The sequence below is a fragment of the Alternaria alternata genome, assembly GCF_001642055.1.
Source record: "Alternaria alternata strain SRC1lrK2f unplaced genomic scaffold CC77scaffold_9, whole genome shotgun sequence".
In the NCBI taxonomy this organism is placed as follows: domain Eukaryota; kingdom Fungi; phylum Ascomycota; class Dothideomycetes; order Pleosporales; family Pleosporaceae; genus Alternaria; species Alternaria alternata.
The window spans coordinates 701651-724262 of NW_017306198.1; the positions used below are offsets into that span (position 1 = coordinate 701651).

Sequence of the window (22612 nt, forward strand, 5' to 3'; positions counted from 1 at the left end):
GATGTGCGACAGCGTAGGCGTCGGTGGTGAAGAGCTCCCCGCTGAAAAGCGCGGCCAAGCCAAAATGTTTGGGGACGTGCATGGCGGCCGCCGCGGTCTCTCCAACGCGACCGCTCACCCACCAGCCAAGTACGCGCTCACTACCTTCACCATCTGAAAGAGGAGGATTGCGGTATGGAGATTGCGTTGCATACTTTACGAGAGCTGTGGAGCAACCGCTAACGCCAATACTCTGCCATCTTTTTAAGGCCGTCCGTCCTAACACGACTTCACCATGGCATCACCAGCTGTCCTGAGCCCACGGCCGAACCCGCCTGGCGCACCATTCCAAGATGCGACCAAGGCCAGAACTCTCGCGCTCCCAAGCCATACGACCAAGCCCACAAGGTCACCGGCTATACCACCGGCGGCCCCTATGGCACGAGACGGCGGCATGGATCTCGCTGAGCAAATGAACGACCGCGTTCGCAGCCAGTTCGTCATGGGCAAGAAGCTAGGAGAGGGTACATATGCCGTTGTCTTCCAGGCTCACTATGTCAATAATCCCAAGAAGCTCGTCGCCATCAAAAAGATCAAGCTCAACGCCGAGTACCCCAACGGAATCGCCCCCGATGCTCTTCGCGAAATGCAGTTCCTCTTCGAGATTGACCATCCCAACGTCATCAAACTACACGACGTCTTCTCAAGCAAGGACCAGAACTTGTCCTTTGTACTCGAACATCTACCTCTAGGAGACTTGGAGCAGCTATGGAAGAACAAGGAGATTACATATACAAAGGCGGATATTAAATCTTGGATGAACATGCTGTGTCAGGGAATCTGGTTCTGCCACGAGAACTTTGTCCTACATCGCGATATCAAGGGTAGCAACGCCCTGATTGCCGCCGACGGGACGGTCAAGCTTGCTGATTTCGGTCTTGCGCGGAGTTTTGCTGATCCAGGAACCAAGATGACTACCATGGTCATCACACGCATGTATCGTCCGTTAGAGCTGCTGTACGGTTGTTCGCATTACGGTGGCACGGCCGACATGTGGAGTATCGGCGTCCTGATGGCAGAACTGTGTATTCGCAACTGGTTCCTCTATTCCGACACAGATATTCAGCAAGTCGCCGTCATCTGCGAGAAATTTGGAACGCCCACCGAGGAGACATGGCCAGGTGTCTCGTCTCTCCCGTACTACGTTGCGCCTGACAAACAAACTGGCCCACAAGGTTCCACAGCCTTCCGACAGACACGCCCTCGCGCTTGGTGGAAACAGCAATTCTCCACCCTGGGAGACGATGGATGCGATTTCATCAGAGGCTTGTTGACCTTGGACCCGATGAAAAGGTACACTGCCCGGAAAGCGCTAGAGGATAAATGGTGGACCAATGCACCCCGGCCCACAAAGAAGGAGAACTTGCCAAAAGAAGGCGGTGGGGCAAAGGCCATGGGCGAGGATTTGAAGCGGAGGGGAGGAGAGACGCCTACCAATGGTCGTGCGGACAAGGTAGCAAGAAAGCTTGACTTCGGCTCCATGGGGTAGATGCCCATTCCGACATCACCCGACAGCGGTTCGGTCTAGTGGATCCCTTCGATCTGGCATGGGCGTTTGGGCGTTTGGAGCTCGGTTCAAGAGCACCTGCATACGGGTAAGGCTTGCCGTTTCGTCTAGGCTAGCCATGCTGCATTTCCTGGAGTCTGGGGCCCGTAGATAGCTTTTTTGTTCGGCGTATCAGCCCCCGAAGTTCAATGCACACACACAACACTGCATGCTTCCACTACATGTAAACTTCAAATGATCGGTTACTTCTCCGCGGTTCCACAAACATATGACTCAGGTCAAAATTGTGCATAGGTGGTGTCTTTGCCACGTACTAGTTACAAGATGCATGTGGTTGCTCACATGCCATCTCGATCATATCCAATCGTAGTATATTTACTCCTGCACGTATCTAAGATAGTAGACACTCCGAGCGGCTAAAAATATAGCATGAGGCCATGGACATGACCAATCAATCATGGGGATAAGTGGACGACGACAATATCTTCCATGTTGTAAGCGCACTAAAAGGCAAGCACTCGGTGACAACATCACAGCTACACACTATAGTCAGAAATTGAAAGCCTTGCATATATATCAGCGTTGCCACTACTGAGCATAACCCCATAGAAAAAGGAATCTTTTGCAGAGCACACAGCACATTTCAAGGCAGCAGGTGAACATGTGTGAAGTTGAAATGGCACTCCAGCGCCGTGATTCGTTCGTTACTATCTAATCATTTCCATTCTTGGATTTCATAATTCTCATTAAACAACGCCAATCCTACATGTGATATGCTCACTTGACGAGCTTGCAGACCAGGTCGCCAGAGTCGACCGAGTCACCTTCACGCACAGAAAGGCCACTGACCTTTCCGGAGTGTGGTGCAGAGATGACCATCTCCATCTTCATGGCGCTGAGAATAGCAACAGGGTCACCCTTCTTGACTTCGCTACCGTCGTGGACACGAACCTCGACCAAGACACCAGACATGGGTGATCCGACCTGGCTGCTGTCTGTGGGGTCGGCCTTGGGTCGTGATACGTTCTCAATAGCGGCGTGCTGGTCCTCGACAGTCACAGTACGGGTTTCGCCGTTCATCTCGTAGAAGACCTCACGCAGACCAGTTTGCTCGGAAAGAGGACCAATGGCGAGGAGCTTGAGGATAAGAACCTTACCCTTCTCAAGCTCGACGTGGAACTCCTCGCCGATCTCAGGGCGCGACAAGAAGTAACGAGTAGGAAGAACGGAGAGATCTCCGTACTTGGTGGTCCACTTCTTGTAGTCCTCGAAGACCTTAGGGTACATGATGTACGATGCTACATCACACTCAGTAGCATCGCCCCACTTGGCCTTGAGCTCTGCCTTGATCTTAGGGATGTCGACAGGCTCAAGGTAGAGGCCAGGGCGCTTGTCCATCTTCCTTCGCTCACGGAGAGCCTGAGATCGGAGCGGCTCAGGGAATCCACCGTATGGCTGACCCATGAGTCCCTCGAAGAACTCCAAGACGGAGGACGGGAAGTCGAGTTGTTCAGCCTTGGCTAGGACGTCGTCGTAGGAAAGCTTGTTGGAGACCATGAACTGGGCCAAGTCACCGACAACCTTGGAGGTGGGGGTAACCTTGACGATGTCACCGAGCAAGTCGTTGGCCTGCTCGTATGCCTTCTTGGTCTGAGCCCATTGTTCACCGAGACCCTGTTGCGATGCTTGGAAGATAAGGTTGGTAAGCTGGCCTCCGGGAATCTCGTGCTCGTATACTTCAGGGTCAGGTCCGGTAAGACCAGCCTCGAAGGGCGAGTAGAGGAGACGAAGCTGGGCCCAGTATGCGTCCAAGTTACGGATCATGTGCGCGTCCAGGCCAGCATCAAAGTCGGTACCCTCCAGGGAGGAGAGGATGGCGCCCAAACTGGGCTGGGATGTCATACCGGACATGCTGTCGATGGCGGCATCAACAGCGTCTGCACCAGCCTCAGCGCAAGCAACCATGGATGCAACACCGGTTCCAGCAGAGTCGTGAGTATGTACGTGGATGGGCAGGTTGGGGTACTTCTCGCGGATGGTGCCGATCAGGAGACGGGCAGCACGGGGCTTGAGTACACCAGCCACTAAAGGGGAAGTCAGCACATGTTTTACACGTATATCGCGTATTGAAAAACTCACTGTCTTTGATACCGAGGATATGAGCACCCATCTTGACAATCTTGTCGACAACATCCAGGTAGTATTCCAGGTTGTACTTCTTCTTGGGGTTAAGCATGTCACCACTGGAATATTGAGTTAGTATGTTTCGTATGCGCAATCCCTATATGTGAGACTTACCTGTAGCACACTGTTCCCTCGGCAACACCGCCGGCCTTGAGGACAGCCTTGACACCAACCTCAAGTTGTTCAACGTCGTTCAACGCATCGAAGACACGGAAGATATCGACACCGTTCTTCTTAGCTTGCTCACAGAAGTGGAAGATGGCGTTGTCGGGTAGCGAGGAGTATGCGACTCCGTTAGCACCACGAAGAAGCATCTGGAAGGGAATGTTGGGTACGAGCTTGCGCATCTTCCTAAGACGCTCCCAGGGGTCTTCGTAGAGGAAGCGCATGGCGACGTCGAAGGTCGCACCACCCCAGCACTCAAGAGCCCAAGCGTTGGAGAAAGCGTGGCTAGTCTCCTTGGCGATGTTGAGCAAGTCAACAGTTCGGACACGAGTTGCGAGTAGTGACTGATGGGCATCACGCCATGTGGTGTCCATGATCAAGCATCCCTTGTTGGCACGAACAGCCTTTGCGAATCCCTCAGGACCGTCCTTGAGAATGACATTCCTCCAACCTTCGGTGCAAGGGGCGGATGTGTCGACCTTCTTGCCGCTGTTGTCGTGAATGGCCGGGATGGGGATAACGCCCTTGAACTTGGGCTCGCCGATCTGGCCCTTGATCTGGCTACCATTGACAGCGAGGTCACCAAGGTATGCGAGGAGCTTCTGAGCACGGTTCTGGGAGCCGATCAAGTCGAAGAGAGCGGGTGTGTCGTCGATGAAGGTTGTCCAGCATTGTCCGTCAACGAAGGTGGGGTGAGTGAGGAGCTTGATCAAGAAGGGGATGTTGGTCTTGACGCCACGGATACGGAACTCTACTAGAGCACGTAGCATCTTTCGGCGGACGATCTCGTATGTGGAACCACGGCAAGAGCACTTGACCAACATGGAGTCGTAGTGAGCTACAAACGAGGACGGTTAGCAGAGGTATCTGGCTGAAAGGTGGGTAGTAATTACGTGTGATGATTGCTCCAGCAAAACCGTTACCACCATCGAGACGGACTCCGTTACCACCAGCAGAGCGGTAGACCTCGATCTTTCCAGTATCGGGTGCGAAGCTCTGAGCGGGGTCTTCTGTGGTGATTCGGCATTGGAAGGCAAAGCCTCGTGTAGAGATGTGGTCTTGAGTCAGGCCAAGCTGCTCGAGAGATGCACCAGCTGCAATCTGGATTTGTGCGGCGACAATGTCGATACCGGTGACTTCCTCGGTAATAGTGTGCTCGACCTGGATACGGGGGTTGATCTGCGGAATATTCAGTAAACATATTCTGTACACATTGGTATAGAATACTAACCTCGATAAAGTAGTAGCGATTTTGCTGGTCGACCAAGAACTCAGCAGTTCCGGCGTTCCTGTACTTGACACTCTGTGCAAGCCTGACAGCGTCGGCAAGAATAGCATCACGGGTCTCAACTGGAAGATCTTTTGCGGGAGCAATCTCGACGACCTTCTGGTGACGACGCTGGACACTGCAGTCACGCTCGTAGAGATGGACGACGTTGCCCTGGTTGTCACCGAGAAGCTGGACTTCAATGTGCTTGGGCTTGTCGAGGAAGCGCTCGACGAAGACGGTTCCGTTACCGAAAGCCGATTTGGCCTCTGAAGTTGCGCGCTCGAACGAGTCCTTGAGGGTCTCTTGTTCGCGTACTACACGCATACCACGGCCACCACCACCGAAAGCGGCCTTGATGATGATGGGAAAGCCATATTCGTCAGTGAAGGCCTTGACATCCTCGAACTTCTCAACGGGTCCAGGGGTTCCTGGCACAACGGGGACGTTGCACTTGACAGCGAGTTTTCGCGCCGAGACCTTGTCACCGAGAGCGTCGATGGTGTCGGGAGAGGGGCCTACGAACTAGAATGAAAAAGTAAGCATGAATCGCATGTTGCATGGGTAAAACAAAAGCCATGCTCGCTGCGATGATCGGCGCCGGGCTGCTTGTTGATCGGCCCCGCCAATGCCTCGTCTTGTGCGGGAGCGATAGGCTCAACAGCGGCCGATAGCAGCTGCGACCCCTCCACGCAGTTTCGTCATAGCGTAAACAAAGCGGTAAAACTCACAATGAGCCCAGCCTTCTCAACGTTCCGTGCGAACTCTGCGTTCTCCGATAAGAAACCGTAACCGGGGTGAATCATGTTCACATTGTGTTCGACCGCGATCTTGATGATCTCGTCACCCGCCAGGTAAGCACCGACAGGTGTGTATTGGCCGCGGGCACCAATCTCGTAGGCCTCGTCAGCCTTTTGCCTGTGCATACTGAGGCGGTCCTCATGACTGTAGACGGCCACAGTGTGCAGCGACAGCTCGTGGGCTGTTCGGAAAATACGGATGGGGATTTCTCCTCGGTTGGCGACTGGGAGAGCTGTTAGAGCGCCCAAGACGCGACACATGAGCCATTGAGCTCCGTCGACTTACCGAGGAGCTTCTTCAGCTGCATGATAGAGCTGCTTGCACGCAGCTTGTGGTGGACTGAGTTCCTGTGGGGGTGGTGTTCGCCATGGTCCTCGTCGTAGTCATTCTCGTCAATGGCCGACGAGGCATTCTGGTCAACTGCAAGTGTCGTCATCTCGAATGACGGCTATGTGTGTTGGGTAAGGGAAAGTGAAGAGAAGGAGAGGAGGAGAGGGGGAGGACTGGAGCCGCAGAAGAAGGCAGATACAGCGCCAATTTATTATGGTACCGACAATCGGATACCCAGGGTCTGCTACTTGCTACGACTCACTCGCTCAAAGCTGCAGAGCGCGAGTTTAATCCCAAAACAGATCCACACAGCCAAGCCAGATGGAAACACGGTGCAAAGACCCCGTCGGCCACCTGAAAAGCAACCAAGCTATCCATGGATAGCTGCATGCCACGACCTGGCCAGAGCTTCATGGCGCGGGGAGATAATGGAGGGGCACTGACAAGGTTCGCCGACGGAACCACCCCATGTGCGACACGATTAAAATTGTCACCGCGGTCATAGGCCCTGCCCCACTGCCTACCGGATTTCTCAGACATGTATAAAACCTTTTTGCTCTATCCCACGCCGACAAGGCACGTGGGACGGCTAGCCAAGCCACATGCATTTTGTCCGGTGTGATGATAGACGCTCAATGAAACCTTGACCGCTACCCACATCGACCCCCTCCAGCAAGCCATTCGCAAGCTTGATTCCATCCCGAGCTCCCATAGCAGTGTCTGCCACATGCCGGGGATAGCTCGGCATCGCGGAAAAATGTCGTGCTTATCCAGCGCTTTGCTTCGGTGTAGTTTTCTATACCGAGCTTCCTCACGACCGTAGAGGGCAGAACCGCTATTTCGCCTCGTTCCTAGTATACTTTTCCGGCCTTCTCCTCGCTTGGTAGTCGCGTACCTGCATGGTTGCGAGGAGTATTCGGAACATGGGTCTAAGCTATTACCGACTGCGCATCATTCTCATGCGGTTCCGCCTCTCACTATTACTGATGACATTTAAGTTATAGAGCAGACTTGGCTTTTAAAGACCCTGAAACCGGTGACGTTAGCTTACGATGGGTCGTTTGAGGCACTCAGTGGCTGCATTTGGAAACATTACTCGTAGTAGCCTAACTTGGCAAAGGCCATGCATGCGTACTGCGGGCGGAGCTTCAAACACTCGCTACTTGGCACATCAACACCCGAATCATTGAACTAATTATTCCGTGAGCACATACAGAGCTATCGAATGGCACTGAAGGTATTTTTTGTGTTTAACGTCGGTAGGATCTAAAAAGAAAGCGTAGCATATCTTGGTGTGCTGTTGGGGTACCTTTGATGTGTAGAAGAGTAGGTATGACTCGAGCGCTGATTGTGGATCCATGGGAGAAGAACTTCGCCTATCTATCAAGAAACCACGTCATAGATTAATCGAATCTTTACAATGGAACTAGGACACTTGCTTGGCGTGAGAGGCGTTGAGCAAGTCCACTTTGTGACTGTCTTCCCAATCGAGCTCTTGGTTTGGCGGGATCCCAGTGAGAAGGGCCTTTGCCTGTACCGTCTTAGATGTAAGACAACTTTTGCAGTGGACTTTAGTCAACATCATCACCTTGAAGTTCGACCAGAACGGATGCAATAAGAGAGCCACCTGTCAAAGCACCATTCTGTAAGTGAGTTGCCAAGGACATTCTGTATTGGACATGCGCGCTACTTTCACCGGTGTAAACTTCTTGCAGCTCCTGACCTTCCTGGTGGTCTTTGTCCTGATTTTGGGATTCGTAAGTTCAGGAAAGGGAGGCCATACGACAAGCTACCCCGTCGAGTTTTCTGTGTACCAGCGATGGACGAAGGCACACCAATAGCAGCGTCACTGGAAGCGCTAATGATAGGATCGGTCAGATCGTTAGTCGGAGCTTCGACTGAGACACAAGACATGGTTTGCCCGTTGGAATCCATGTCCTCGTCACTATCGCTAATGATCTCTTGGTTGAGAGGACCACGGGAGGCTTGGGGTGGGTCGGCTCTCTGCTTGCCTTTACCTAGGTATCCTGCACCCAGGGTTAGGGTTACCAATCGCTCATGGTTCATAGGATGGACGCACAATATGACTTCGTAGAATGTTCGAGCCGATAGTAACAACTGTGCTGCAAGCATCTGATTCAAGGTTTCAGGAGACTCTTTAATTAGAGTATACATGGTACTAATGAGTGCTGTACCACATTCTGATGTGTGTTCTGAGAGGTATTCGCTGTAAATTTCCTCGATGTTCTCGAAAAGAAAACTTGGTGTGTACCTTCCAGAGAACATATCAAGACCTAGTATACTTACCACTATATCCAAGTCCACAACGATGATTGCATTACTGGCCTTCGTGAACTTGATAATTGTAGCATGCGATGTCGTGCTATCAGCTCTGTCATCACGATGTACCTCGAAGGCATTCAACATGTTTTACATTAGTGTACTCAAATAGAAACAGCGTTGTACACCCACAGGTTACAATCTGTTTCCCAATATAATGCGAGATTCTTGCAATGTTTGAACCTGGCAGAGCAGCTGTGCGGCAAGTCTACGTCCGCTTAAGACTTTATGCGGATTTAGGGTCAGGACGCAAGTACCTAGGTAATGTTCATTCACTACCACCAACATCAGGTTACATTCTGAAGGCTTTCGCAGTATCATGCAGTGACATGCCAATGACGTGGCTACTGCAAAAACCTCCAGGCTACATGTCAATCACATCGCATGAACATTATAAGCAGGAATATAACATCTCAGCACAAACAAAGTGATTAACTAGAGTACAGAAGTCTGAAGATGTTCCATGTTTGAAGCATCCAAACTGAGAGGCTACCTTGAACGCCTGTAGAGTACATCGTCACACACAGCCAAAAATGTATGAACCCTCCGCTCGCTTTTGCATGTCCCACCAATCATCAATATATAATGTGAAGAGGTATCCTAACTACCCTTATTTGCAGAACAGGTATCTCATCTTCAAGTCGGACAGCGTCTAGAAGGCGCGAAAGCTTCCAGTTGGCTGCGGGGCGATGCCGTTAGCCTGTCCGTATGGACCTGGTGAAGGAGCCGACGTCATCGGACCCTGGGTAAGCATGAGACGCGAGCCCAAGATCGGAGTGTCTTCCTCCTTCTTCTGTTGCGAGACTTCGCGGGTCTTGCGCTCCTCATTGTCCTTCTTGAGCATCTCAATGGCGGCCGTCTGTTGAGAAATGAGGTTGATCATGTATGGCTGGTAAATAGTTAGTGATCTGCAAGAAGAGAGGGGTAAGAGGAGATACATACCATAGTGAAGTCGTGGAGACCGTTACGCCATGACATCTCGAGGATGATGTCAGGGCGAAGAAGGTCGTAGCAAGCGTATAGCATACCAACATAGCACTCGCGGCTGCCAATGTCGACGAACTAAGTTGCGGGTTAGTGATGCATTGAGAAACAGCAGGGTACAACTTACGTAGCGGAGCAGATCCTCAACAACGTCCGACTTGCCAGACATAGCTGAGGTCTCGATAGCGTCCTTGAAAAGCTTGTCTTGCTTGGAAAGAGTGATGGACTTCTCCCATCGCTTGTTCTTGCGGTAGATGTCGGCAGCGATTTGACGGAAGAAGACCAGGTCATGCTTCTCCAGGCGCTGGGCAAGATCGACAGGATCGTAGTTGTCGTAGTTGTTGACCGAGTCTCGGAGTGTCTTGTAGTCCTCTTCTTCGATCAGAAGATCGTTAAGGGCATTGTTGACCTCACGCTTGTTCTGCGACTGGACGTTGAGAAGGAAAGGCTTGATCAAAGGAATATTGTCAGACTTGACGAACATGCGGACAACACGGTTGACATCGATTCGGGGAGTCAGTGCCTGAAGGAGATCGGTCAAAAGAGTCGGTTGCTCTTCAAGGTAGAAGCCCAGAGCCCGGTAGTAGATCTCGACGTTGGTAGCCTTGGTGATGGTGTCCTTGAATGCTTGGTGCTCCCAGGCATCTGCGGCACGCTCCATCATGGCAAGAGCAGCGTTGTCCCACTCATCGTAGTGGACATACAAAAAGATCAGCTCTGGCCACAAGTGAGCCTCCTCAGTCGCACGGATGAGCTTTGGAATATTAATTCGGCCTAGGACGATTGTTAGTCACATGCGATGAAGAGAGCTTGAATGTGACTTACTCCAGAAGAGACGGAGATGTTCCATGACACGCTCGGGGTGGTATTTGGCAAGAGCCTCGCCTAGAGAAGTGAACATTCCCATATGCGCTGGAACGGCACAGTTAGCATTTCATACACATTGTAGTCATTAGAGGGGTTGTACTTACCGCGCTCCAGACCGAGGCCAGCTTCAAGCAAGCTAATCAATTCATCGAAGTAACCGTTACGCTCGTACTGCTTGACAAGATCGGTGAGCTCTTCGGCGTGGACGATCAGGTTGAGACCACAGATCTGGGCAAGACGGAACTCCTTCTTTGCAACGCAAGCCTCGTTAACCTGCTTCCAGACTTTGATGGAGTTTGCCTTCCTAGCACATTCAACGGCAGCTTGGTAGTCTTCCAGATGTACGAGGGTGGTTGCAAGCTTAGCCCAGTTGGAGATGCTGGTGAAGAAAATCTTTGCTGCCTCATGGTAGCCCTCTTCATAAGCCTTGTCACCTGAGGCTTCGACATCGGCAACGTTGGTTGCACGGAGGAAGTCCTCGAGCTCGGCTAGTTGGTTGGTACGAGCGAAGCAGAAAGCCAAGGCGGTATCAATGGGTACCTCACGAAGGGTCTTGCGAGCCATCCTCAAGAACTTGATCAAGTCCTCGTCTTTACCAGCATGTGTAGCAATCTCAATGACCTCCAAGTAGTTGGATGCGTCTCCGGCGCGGATGTAAGACTCAATCGAGTCTGTAACACGAAGGCCATCCAACTGTGCCTTGGCAACTCTGCTCCACACTTCTGGCGTGTCAACCCTATCGGCATACTCATATGCCCGATCGATTGAGACAATGTGTTCAATGAGGACATTAGCAGCCTCAACGTGGTTTTCTTGCTTCTTGAAGATTTCAAAGGCCTCGTCATACATGCCAACCTCAATACACTGTTGAGCAATATCCTCAGGGGTATATTGGTCGAGCTGTTGGATGTAGTTCATGACTCTGCCACGATCAGACTTGCAGGCGGTGAGCATAAGCAAGTTCTGGAGGGACGGGTTATCGCTGAAAGTAGAAGGCTCCAATATAATCTTCTCGAGCAAGTCGATGAGCTCAGCAGGCATGTCACCAGTGATGAAGGCCTTGACAGCGACGGAGACCTTGTCTGGGTCGGTGGACGAAGGAACAGCATACGAAGTGACTTGGTCAACGAGCGATCGGCGGTGCAAGTTGTTCGGGCTCAGAACGTAGTCCCAGACCTCAGAATCGGCGCGCTCCAAGAGGTAACGTGCTTGGGCCTTGAACATGGCGTTCTCGTTGGTGATGTTGATGAGCTCGAGATCATTCTGTCCCTTGCTGTAGGCAATGAACGCCAAGTTAGGATCACGCTTCTCGCAGTACTTTCCAACAGTGAGGGTATCGTATTGGTCGTTCTCCTTCAAGAACTTCTCTGGGTTGTTGTTGGAGTCGATGTAGATCTTAGCCAAGGCGTTGTAGACAGCTTGTTGCTGGTTGCCACTCGCCAATGTCTGCTCCAAGAATGGCAGAAGAAGCTTCAATCGGTTTCGCGATTCTACCTCGGCAACCAACTCGTCGATTGGAATCGAAGATGGTGTCACTGAAGCTAGAAGACCCTTGATGATGCTTTCGTCGCAATCCACATCAAGAAGACCGCCGATGACGGCAGGTGTCCTAGCAGGGTTGACTCTCTGGACGTACACTTCGATAGACTTGAATTGCTGCTTCTTGTAGAGGTAGAGCACCAGGTCGTGTACAAAGTTGAAACGATCGCAAATGATGATGAGTGGCAGTTGTTCCGTGAGGTTGGCTTCCTTCAAAAAGTTCTTGGTCTTCTCGGCAGGAATAACAGGACTCTCTCGGCAGATACGCTCGACTTCATTAAGTTGGCCCATGGTCGTCGCCGCCTCGACGTACTTAAAGTGAACGTCAGGGTCTTCGCTGACGTTGACAATGGAGCCTAGGAAGAAGTACAGACCCTCTGCGGTGCGATGCTTCTCAAGGAGATCAATGATCTTGGTAGCGCCGAGCAGGTCTGAGTACTTCTGGGCAATACGAATGACGGCCTGCAAGTTTTGTCGAATGTTCGTGGTCAGCATAGCATCCAAGCACTCAAGCGAGAGCTCTACTGTGAGTTGACCAAAGTAGTTGATCAGCCATTCCTCTGGAAGCTTATCGGTTTGAACAATGATACGCCTAATGGCAGCCGGGTCATCGTTGTGTTCCAAAGCGCGAGTGAGCAAGCCAGCGTTCTCGCAGAGCTGGGCAATGCGCGCCTTATCGTAATGGTGGAACATCTCATTGCCGAGAATAGCGTCTGCAACCTGGGGAGCATTGAGCAAGTTCATCTCGAGCAGCTTGGTTTGCATATGGCCCTCTTCTGGTAGATCGTTGGAGAGAACGTCCAGAAGGAAGGCGGTCGCCTGTTGGATCATGCCCTGGGACTGGAAGATGTCGACAACGCGGTCGATGCTGATCAGTGGGCCGCCTTCGTTCTTCGCTAGCTGGGAAGCAAACTCGGCGCCCTTTTCTGGGGATATGCGGACCACTGCGATATGTTAGTGGACTTCACGTCAAAGCTAGACTGATACAAGGACTGACCATGCTGAAGCAAGACGTTGTAATCAGGCGTGTAGCCGGCGCCGTTGCAGTATTGCAAGATCAGATCGTAGTGACCAAGCTCAGCGAGTGCTGCAACGACCTTTTGAGATACGTTCGCTTCCTTGTAAATGGCCAGCGCAAGGTTCAGATCGTGGGGCTTCGCAAGATCACCGAGCTCCTCTGAGCAGTGGAGCTTGCCTTCCTTCTGCCACTTCTCAATGAGGTGCTTACGGCCCTGAGCGAAAACAGGACGAGCTAGCTCCAGAGTTTCTTCTCTGTTCAGTCCGCCCTTATCCAGTAGTTGTCCGAAGTACTGTAGTAGAGTAGTGATCTGGCCAGGCTGGCTAGGAACCTGGCGCAGCCTGTTGATTGTGTTCATTGTGCGGAGGAAGCCCCGGGGCGAGTTCGCGGCGACCTTTGCTGCTTCGGCAAAGTTGCCCTGGGACATGAGCGTCTCGAACCGTTGCGAGTAGAGCTGGTCTGCGCCTGGAAGTCCGCCCTTTGAAGCAAGCTTGTAAGCAATCTCAGCACACGCTGGGTTCTCCATAATGTATGGAATCAGGCTGTCCTCCCGGATAGTTGTATGCAGAACTTGTCCTCGCTTGTTGATGACAACGACACCAGTGCCTTCATCGTCACGCGCCGTTGTGAAGACTGTTTCTTCAGATATCCGGTTCAGGAACAGTGCGGTACCTGTCTCGAGGTCGTGGAGGTGGATGAAACCGAACTTGGTAATTACGATTAGAATGCCGTACTTTTGCGCAATGTGGATGCCGAGCGGGAAGTCACCAGTTCCCTCGGCGGGCCAGTGGATTGGAATGAGACGCTTCGGGAAGGCTGGGTTTGCGGCGTTGTGGTCGACTTCAACGATGTTGATCTTGGCTTCGCCAGTCGACGACTTCACAGCGAAGGCGAAGATCTTTGTATCGGTAGATGCACCGTCAAGTCGGAGGGTACCGAAGGTAGCAGCATGACCCTCGAGGGGCTGGCTGACGTTCCTCGCCTTGGAGAAGAGCTGCATGTTTCCACGAATGCCACCAGCGGGGTTCGATGTGATACCAACCAAGCAGGACCAGCTCTCGTCATCGTTGGTAACGTAGTTGATGATCTGATTGTTCTACACAGCGGATTAGATGCAATTCGTTATAAATGGGCCACTGCATACCTCGAGTTGTTCTTGGCGATCAAAGATCTTGCGCGGCGCAACAGCGTTCTTCGAGTCCAGTACATCCCAGTGATATACAGCCTTTGTGCTGACGAGCGCAAGGGTAGTCTGGCTGATCCACCTCCAGAACTGAATGTCCTCCTGATGGCTGTAGGTCTGCAGGCGTTCCTTGGTCTCAAGGTTGAATAGCTGCAATGTCCGGCCTTGCGCCTTGAGAGCAATGATAGGCTCAGTCAAGTGCATAATAGCGCTGTCGGCGCGAATTGGTCTCCGGATGACATTGTTGGTGTTCTTGAGGTCGATGATGACGGTCTCGGCGGGCGCGTTGGCTTCGGTGTTGACCTGTCGCACGCAAACGTACTTGTCGGACTCGAGTGTCTAGGCCTTCTGTCAGCATATTTGCATCTCGTGCATACAATTGAGTAGGATAACATACGCAGTTCTGCCATGATATCGATGCTGGCTGGGCTGTGTGTTAGCTTGCTAACTCTTGTTGCCTTGTTCGCGGGCTGCGTGGCCTAGGACCAACGTACGAGAATGTTGAGGTTCGTGAGCTGCCAGTTATTAGCTTTGATGACTATGCAATACCAAGATCTAGTGCGGTGCATACCAGCGTCGGCTGCGTGACGTGCAATGGCACCTGTCGCTGAGCCATGTTTGCGACAGTCCAGTTCCAAGCTCACCGGGGTGAGAAAGCGCGCAAGAATCGGGTATCGGAAGAAAAGGAAGAAGTAGACCCAGGTGCACAACTCCAGAAGCGCGTGATAGGAAATGAGAGACGGTCGTATAAGGCGGGGTCGGGGTCGTGGAGGTGATGCTGTTCAAGAAAGGAGCTCGTGTTGTTTCCACATACGCTGGATCGCCCTACATGACATAAGCACCCCGGGGCAGCTTTGACCAATCACGTTTGTTGCGGTTCTTGGTAGGGACTGATCTCACCTTCTACACCGACTCTGTACAAGGTCCATCGCGTTGAAACAGAGATCAAGATGGCTTTACTACCAGGGCCTCAAGTTAAGTGTTTAGTTTGGTAGCCTGCACATCTGTACAATAGCAGGTCGTAAGTAGCAAGGCTCGGTGAGGTAGATCCGTACTTCCCCGGCATAAGCATCGAATCAGAACATCAAGGCTGAACTGTTGTCTGTGTTCTCCCCAAAAGCTTTCGCACAATACACGTAGAGAAGGTTGAGATATTGGGAACTTTCTTCCTTTTTACAGAATAAGACATTAAATTATACCCAAAGGCCGTACTTGTGCTCCCCGTACCCCTGTAGGCTAGTACACGTAACAACGTAATTCCAAATATAGCTCATCAGTACATGCTTCAGCTTAATCATAACATCATTCTGTTAGGAGCAACGCTCTCCCCTGAGGTACCGTTGCGAGGGCTACAGTCCCACTTCCTGAAACTTTGACTCTCGGTTTGGACTTCCTATCCTCGCTTTCTCTGCATCAGAGCCGAACGCTGGGGGTGGTGCTAGAGCTTCGTCGAAATGATCACGGGCTTCCTCAAAGCTCTCTCCCGCGGATGTCGCTGTTGCACCACTTACAACACGTTCTGCTGGTCTTCCACGTGCGATGCTGAACTCCTCCCCATCGCTAGACAAGGATGAGACATCTGAGTAGCGATCCTCGTCAACATGGCCGACGTGAGGAACGTAAGTAGGCTCAACCGCGCCTAAATCCTTTGGTGGTTCGACATCAGCAGATACGCGGCTGTCTATCGACTCACGAGCTGGATGGATAGCGCTCTTCGAAGACTGAGATTGAGATTGGGGTTGTGAGGTGGAGTTCCGAAGAGTTGCGCCACCAATGAAGCCAGGTTCCTTTTCTTTCGTATTACCTTCAGTTTCTGTCCCAGGAGCATGCTTTGAGCGGCGCTTCAACTTGTTCAGGAGCGATTTGAACCCTTTCGAAGATCCTTGCGACGTGGGCGAAGTCGGGTCGGTTGAATCATGCTCAGCAGTACGTTGAGCTTCTGTAGGTGTGGGCTCTTGATAAAGATCCTCGTTGTCACGCGGCCCTTCAGCATCTACGACTGCTGGTTCAGCCAGCGGGATCTCCTTGGACTTGCGTTGTTCGGTAATTTTGGTCTTCTCCGCTTCCTTTGCTTGTTTCGCAGCCAGCTTCTCTTCAGCAGCTTTCGCTTTGGCAGCCCTCTTCTCTTCTTCTGTTTGTACGTCAGTAATGGGATGAACGACTCAACAAGAACAACTTACCCCTTCCTTGCCTCTCCTCAGCCTTGATCTCAGCGGCCCGCTCTTTCTCGGTACGAATACGGCGCTTGTCCTGCTCCTGATCGAGTCGGCGCTCTTCTTCCTCAGCACGCCGCTTCTCGTCCTCGGCGAGGCGCTTTTCGGTCTTCTCGGTGATTTCGTCTAAAGTAGGCTGAATTCTGGCCTGGGCGATAGCGTCGATTTCGCCTTGATCCATCCATTTGCCATTACCGATATGCACCCTACCGTGGTTTTCCATGCGAGCCTCAGAGTTCGCTAAGGCACGCTGCCTCGCCTTTTCATCCCAATCGTCCACCATGGCAGACGACATCTTGCCCGTTTCGTCATAGATTTTCTTGTCCATGCCCTGCATCTGTGCTTGAACCTTGCGCTGCGCAGCAGCAAGCAAGGATTTGCGATCATTTTCGCGTTTCTTTGCGTCCACATCAGCCAGTTGCTTATTGAGCTGATCCATCTGCGAACGAATTCGCCTCGAACGAAAGTCGTCTTCGTCAGAGTCCGAAGTGTCCGCAGGGGCTGTCTCAGAAGCACTGTGGGCGCGATTACGCCCACGACGCATGGAGAGTTTCGACCTGGTTGGCTGGTCGTAGCCGTAGTAGCTTCGGTAGGCGGCGTTCTCGTCATATCCTATCTTTGCCAGCCTTTCTTGAGCAAGCTTTTGTGCAGCTTCTTGGATCCCGATGTAGCGCATAGCTTGCTGCTTGATATCAGCCTCACCAGTCGCTGGCTGTTGACTGTGTGCTGCAGTCGCTCCAGTGCGGGCGACAGACTGGCCCGTTGCGCCATCGATGTGTTGCTGTTGCACATCGTAGATCTTCTTAGCCATAGATATGGCAGAAGCTCGGAGAGCGTCGTTGTGCCTCTTCTCCTCTGTCTCTAACGCAACAGGCGGAGTGCTGGTGTACATGTCGCGCGATATGCTCTTTGCATGCTGAATGCGTGCAGCTTCCATAGCACCATGTCCGCGGTGGTTGGAATCAGCAGGACTAGCTTGTGGTTTGGCTCGAGTAGACGCACTATGAGCGAGTGTTGCTGCGCCCAATGCATTCCTGGCCGAATTCTTCGAGTCTGGATACAGGGGCGCAGTTGGTGGGTTTGACTGAGCGCGCTTACGCCTCGATGCGGAGTGCGCATCGGTAGCCGCAGTGAAGGCGTTCTTCCTGCCCTGATCGGTGTATCCATAGTCGACCTCTGGGCCGAGCCCCTTCTTGCTCATAGCGATGGTAGCAGCAGAATGACCTTCAGCACTGGCTTCCGGGTGCCACATGGGAGCCATCTTATAACCGTTTGCGAGCAACGCAGCCTTGCCTGCGGCGGGGGATGCTTCGGGCTTCCACCACTCCGGGCTCTTCTTGTTCTGGTTCGCGAGCAGCGCGGCAGCTCCGGCAGAAGATTGAGTGTCGATTCCAACGACGGGATAGCTGGGAAGGTCTTGGGCCTTTGCGTATTTGAGACTTGTAGCAGCGCCTACGAATGTTTGTTAGCATATGATGTAATTAGATCATCACAACTTCGCACTCACTCGCTGATGAGAGCTTGCCGTCGGCTCCTAGCGGGTTGATGGGTTTCGCTACGTTTGCTTTGGCCGGGCCACCGTGGTTATGGGAATATAGCGCTGCTGCAGACGCCTGATTTTGCAATGCGCTGTTCTTTGACTGATGCGAATGCGCGGATGGGTCAGGGCAACGCATGTTCGTCTCGGCAGAGGATCGTGGTGGAGCCGCCTCTTCCGTCCCCTTCAAGGGTCTGCTGTCAGCAGTGGGGGGCGCACTCGCGGCAAGGGCTGTCGTCGCCATTGTGAAATAGCGTGTCGGTGCAAGATGCAATCGAACCAAGCGCTACTTTGAGGGTGATCACAAGAGTTAAGAAGGGAAGGCCACCGCCAGCGAGGGATACAGACTGTGGCGCCCTTCATGGCTAAATGGCGAGAAGGTAGCAATGATGTCATATAACTGTGATCGCCATGAACGAGCGTGCGTTCCGAGTGGAAAATCTCAGCCTTACCCTCTTGGGTCTGGTTCTAGCCTCCGCCAGACCATGACCTTGCCTTTCCAGACGGAAGCAATGCGACGGACTGACCGAAGTGGTCAAATCACGTATCAAGTGCGTCCAGGAGGGCCCATCCTGTCTGCCCGCACCCTTGCGCACATCTGGAGATCACGAACCTGCGTCGTGCGAATGAAACAATGAAGCACATCATTTGGGATACAACGTTGCGCCGTGGCATTGTGGAACACGAAAGCCAAGTTCCAATGTCTGTACTGTACGTCTGCGAGATCAATAAGTTTTTATGGATTGCATCCAGTTGGAACGCGGTGATCATAGCAGCGTAGTTTAAGATCTTAGAGCTACAAACGATTATGGCGCATTTCTGTCCTGATTATTGTCGTGATGCCCGAGCACCTCCACTGCTGGGTGTTTGGCTTCAGAAGCAAAGTTGCAGGTTGGATTAGATGCGGTTAGTGCCAACTTAACTACGTCACCAGATCTCGACATTCCGCCTTGATCCAGCAAATAACTATACCACCAATTTTAGCCTCGCAAGGTTGAGCGTAGTAAACATGACTGAACTACAAACGCCGCTGAAAAGCATATTGAACTTTCGCGATGTCAGTGAATTTGTCAATCAGACGACAGGAACTCGGTATTTCACTAAAGCACGGCGAAGTGGATCTTTGGCTGACCATGCTGCAGCCATCTAAGGAACGGCTTACTGTTCCGAAGCGCCCGACCTGGTGCGTATCTTACACACGTATCTTGGCGCGAGGCTGACTATAGAAGATGAGGCTTCTTTCCAAGACAGGCAGAGACTCTTGAAAGAGTTCGGCGTGAAGAGCATTATTGATCTACGAACAAAGTACGCAGATACAAGTGGCCGGCGCCGATATCGTACTGACCAGCACAGAACGGAGCACATCGAACAGGCGCAAAAGCATGATGCAAGGATCAAAGCATCAGCGGCAATTCCCCAGAGCAACGACGATGTAGCAGAGCCCCTCAAGATACCCGGCATAACCTATCACGAAATCAACTTTAATGGCTCGGCCTTCTCGCGCATGTTGCTCTCGAAGCTTACATGGCTCGAGTTTTTCAGGTTGGCGGGACTTATGATTGTCGGCTACCGCAAGGATGCTATCAAGATTTTAGCTCCTCATATGGAAGACATGGGGCTCGTCGGTCTGGCCGAGCAATCCCTAGACGTATGCACACGAGAAGTCAGGCAGGTCTTCGATATATTGGGAGAAGAGCAGAATTGGCCAGTTCTAGTCCACTGTACACAGGGCAAGGACCGGACCGGGCTCATAGTTATGCTGGTCCTCTTGCTTCTCGGTGTCGACCAAAAGACGATCGACGACGACTACCGACTGTCCGAGCCAGAACTTGAGCCAGAGAAAGAAGGAAGGCTGAAAGAGATGGCATCTATTGGTCTGACAGAACAATTTGCGATATGTCCTCCAGACTTGGTGAGCAGTGTACACTCGTATCTACTGGAAAAGTACGGCAGCGTTGAGGGGTACCTGGAGAAAGCCGGTGTTGCCAAGGAGCAGGTGGACTTTGTCAGGGGGAAGCTACTAGTAAACGTGTCTTGAGCGTGCCCCGCCTATGTTTGTGAATATGGCTTGGCAGAATCTGAAAATTGTCCCTACCTGTACGGGATTGAAAGACAGATTGTTGATGGAAGAAGCGTGTATGGATCATACGCGTATACGACCGAAGAAAGAGCGAGTGCACATGCTGTATAAAGAGGCTGGAGACTGTATTCCATGTCCAAGCGTACTGAGTTGTAGATATTGCAAGTTTGTTCACGCCCCATAATCCTTATCACCAGCAGAGTTGTGCTAGCAATACTGCAACGTATATCGCGCACATCCATGGGAGTCGCCGTCGGTGTGCTGTTAAATGTTTGGAGCTAGTCGACCATCTGCAGGGGCAAGCGCAACCCCGGTGGGTGTTCGCTTAGATTCACCGCCGTTAAAGCCTCCCAGATCCCAACACGTTTGCTTCCCATCTTGCAAAATTGCTCAGCAGTGCGCAAGATGAGCAGCAATACCTCTGAGGAGAACTTTGAGTGGGTTGAGACGCCACCGGCGCCCTCGCCCACGACGCCCGCCTTCGACTGCGGCGTCAAGACAACTTCGGTAAGTTGTTGCATCTGGACAGTTTAACGAGCGACCCCGCCAGCCATTGAGCATCAACACAAAGAGCTAGCACGCTGACGTTCCATGTCTGACAGTACCCGACCATTGCGAATGCTCCCCTGCCCGCTGAAGGTTCCGGTCGTGACTCGTTCAACAACTATGCCCTCATCTCGCTGCTGGTGGGCATCCCCGCCTACATCACCTGGAGCTGGGGTATGGGCTTCAAGACATGGGTTTTCCTAGCCCTCGTTCTGTTCCTCCCTATCCTAGGACCCTTCTGGTGGCTCACCTCTGAATTTGCACCCCGCAAGAACGAGAAGGCCAAACTTCCCGGCAAGCCCATTGAGCACTACCTCAAGTTCACCAAGCCCGAGGACCGCGACGCATACTATGGCAAGAAGCAGATCCCCATCGAGACGTTCCAGGAGAAGTACTTCGACGGCGAGGTAGAGCTCAATGGCGACATGCTCGAGATTCTCGAATGGCGCCACGACTGGTCCAAGCCCCGCTTCACTCTCGGATTGATCAAGCACTTCCTCTTTGGCATGATCCCAGAAATGATTGTCCACTCCAAGTCTCAGGGTTGGTGCTCCCATCATTCGCAAACTATATACATGCTGACCCGACATCAGACGAGGAACAGGTCCGCGACCACTACGACCGCGGTGACGACTTCTACGGCTGGTTCCTCGGTCCCCGCATGATCTACACCTCCGGTATCATCTCCGACATCAACACTGAGGAGAGTCTCGAACAGCTACAGGACAACAAGATGTCAGTCGTCTGTGAAAAGATCGGACTGAAGAAGGGCGAGAAGATGCTCGATATTGGTTGCGGATGGGGTACTCTTACCAAGTTTGCCTCGGTCAACTACGGTGCCCACGCTACTGGTGTTACTCTCGGTCGCAACCAGACTGCTTGGGGCAACAATGGCCTCAGGAAGGCTGGTATCGAAGAAGACCAATCCAAGATTCTCTGCATGGACTACCGCGACATCCCTCTCCCTCCTGGTGGCTACAACAAGATCACCTGTCTCGAGATGGCTGAGCACGTTGGTGTCCGCCACTTGAGCGGCTTCTTCCGTCAGGTCTATGATATGCTCGATGATGACGGTGTCTTCTTCCTTCAGATTGCTGGTCTCCGTAAGGCTTGGCAATTCGAGGACTTCACCTGGGGTCTTTTCATGAACAAATACGTCTTCCCTGGCGCCGATGCTTCTACTCCTCTAGGTTTCGTCATCGACACCCTCGAGGGTGCTGGTTTTGAGGTCAAGATGGTTGACACCATCGGTGTACACTACTCTGCCACTCTCTGGAGGTGGTACCGCAACTGGCTCGCCAACAAGGAGAAGGTTGTTGCCAAGTACGGAATCCGATGGTTCAAGGTAAGAACAACTTTCTTGTCCTTTTATCGCTAGGTGCTAACCACCCGCCAGATCTGGGAATATTTCCTCGCCTACTCTACGATTGCCTCCCGCCAGGGATCTGCCACTTGCTTCCAGATTACTTGCGTCAAGAACCTTAACGCTGTCCACCGCATTGACGGTATCAACACCCAGTTCAGTCTGTCCGCTGCTCTTGCTGCTAGCAGGGCCAAGCTTTCTAAGGCGCAGTAAGCTTCCTGTAGAAAGATGTTTCCCGTGTATCACTTAGCATTGAATGCGAGACTGAACCAAAGAAAGCACGGAAGATGGTATTCGAAATCTACAAGGGAGAGACGTGGGGCTCCGAGCCAGGGAATAGAGTAGGAACGTATTCTCTCTAAGTTGGAGTCATAAGTGGCGTCAGCCGTTGATGTTATACAGCCTATAGTGGCTTGCAAAGCATTGATGATTATGAGACAAAGGACATGTATGAAGAGATGATGTATCCGAGAAAGCATAGAAGAATCCTACGCGTCTCTCCGACCTGTACATGCAGTGTGCTCAAGGAACAGTCCAAGTGCAAGGGAGATTTTATTCTGTACTGGATGGAAGTCTCGAGTAAGAGTCTTTGTAGTCGCTTTTCGAAGGTGCCAACCGTGCCCATTTGCTCATGTTCTCCACTCGGCTC

At 52.2% G+C, this 22612-nt stretch overlaps 7 protein-coding genes across 7 annotated transcripts; 3 read left to right on the top strand and 4 right to left on the bottom strand.

Annotated features, from left to right (window-relative positions):
• Window positions 1-87: 87 nt before the first annotated feature.
• On the top strand, window positions 88-1868 carry CC77DRAFT_1020015 (kinase-like protein). Its single transcript, XM_018524961.1, has one exon. It carries the CDS (start codon window positions 275-277, stop codon window positions 1526-1528), a length of 1254 nt encoding a protein of 417 aa, XP_018386647.1. The 5' UTR covers window positions 88-274; the 3' UTR covers window positions 1529-1868.
• Window positions 1869-2235: 367 nt separating this feature from the next.
• On the bottom strand, window positions 2236-6745 carry CC77DRAFT_1020016 (pyruvate carboxylase). Its single transcript, XM_018524962.1, has 7 exons — window positions 6249-6745; window positions 5894-6186; window positions 5127-5687; window positions 4789-5074; window positions 3845-4733; window positions 3686-3789; window positions 2236-3630 (listed from the first exon to the last, which is right to left on the bottom strand). Exons 1-7 carry the CDS (start codon window positions 6397-6399, stop codon window positions 2324-2326), a joined length of 3591 nt encoding a protein of 1196 aa, XP_018386648.1. The 5' UTR covers window positions 6400-6745; the 3' UTR covers window positions 2236-2323.
• Window positions 6746-7985: 1240 nt separating this feature from the next.
• On the bottom strand, window positions 7986-8720 carry CC77DRAFT_1049797 (hypothetical protein; the record flags this gene model as incomplete). The annotated part of the gene is made up of 2 exons (XM_018527590.1): window positions 7986-8426; window positions 8601-8720. The coding sequence occupies 2 exons, from the start codon at window positions 8718-8720 to the stop codon at window positions 7986-7988; spliced, it is 561 nt and encodes a 186-aa protein (XP_018386649.1).
• Window positions 8721-9044: 324 nt separating this feature from the next.
• CC77DRAFT_861201 (clathrin heavy chain) lies at window positions 9045-15244 on the bottom strand. The gene is made up of 11 exons (XM_018533458.1): window positions 15125-15244; window positions 14796-15049; window positions 14719-14739; window positions 14622-14648; window positions 14186-14563; window positions 13021-14137; window positions 10589-12967; window positions 10443-10529; window positions 9745-10391; window positions 9576-9695; window positions 9045-9522 (listed from the first exon to the last, which is right to left on the bottom strand). Exons 2-11 carry the CDS (start codon window positions 14838-14840, stop codon window positions 9286-9288), a joined length of 5058 nt encoding a protein of 1685 aa, XP_018386650.1. The 5' UTR covers window positions 14841-15049; window positions 15125-15244; the 3' UTR covers window positions 9045-9285.
• Window positions 15245-15573: 329 nt separating this feature from the next.
• CC77DRAFT_1030837 (hypothetical protein) lies at window positions 15574-18218 on the bottom strand (the record flags this gene model as incomplete). The annotated part of the gene is made up of 3 exons (XM_018526617.1): window positions 15574-16355; window positions 16405-17889; window positions 17945-18218. The coding sequence occupies 3 exons, from the start codon at window positions 18216-18218 to the stop codon at window positions 15574-15576; spliced, it is 2541 nt and encodes an 846-aa protein (XP_018386651.1).
• A 765-nt stretch (window positions 18219-18983) lies between these two features.
• CC77DRAFT_934023 (hypothetical protein) lies at window positions 18984-20012 on the top strand (the record flags this gene model as incomplete). Its single annotated transcript, XM_018534357.1, has 4 exons — window positions 18984-19066; window positions 19117-19157; window positions 19201-19279; window positions 19328-20012. 4 exons carry the CDS (start codon window positions 18984-18986, stop codon window positions 20010-20012), a joined length of 888 nt encoding a protein of 295 aa, XP_018386652.1.
• Window positions 20013-20236: 224 nt separating this feature from the next.
• On the top strand, window positions 20237-22293 carry CC77DRAFT_861258 (S-adenosyl-L-methionine-dependent methyltransferase). The gene is made up of 4 exons (XM_018533459.1): window positions 20237-20561; window positions 20657-21143; window positions 21194-21945; window positions 21997-22293. Exons 1-4 carry the CDS (start codon window positions 20460-20462, stop codon window positions 22174-22176), a joined length of 1521 nt encoding a protein of 506 aa, XP_018386653.1. The 5' UTR covers window positions 20237-20459; the 3' UTR covers window positions 22177-22293.
• The last annotated feature ends 319 nt before the right edge of the window (window positions 22294-22612 follow it).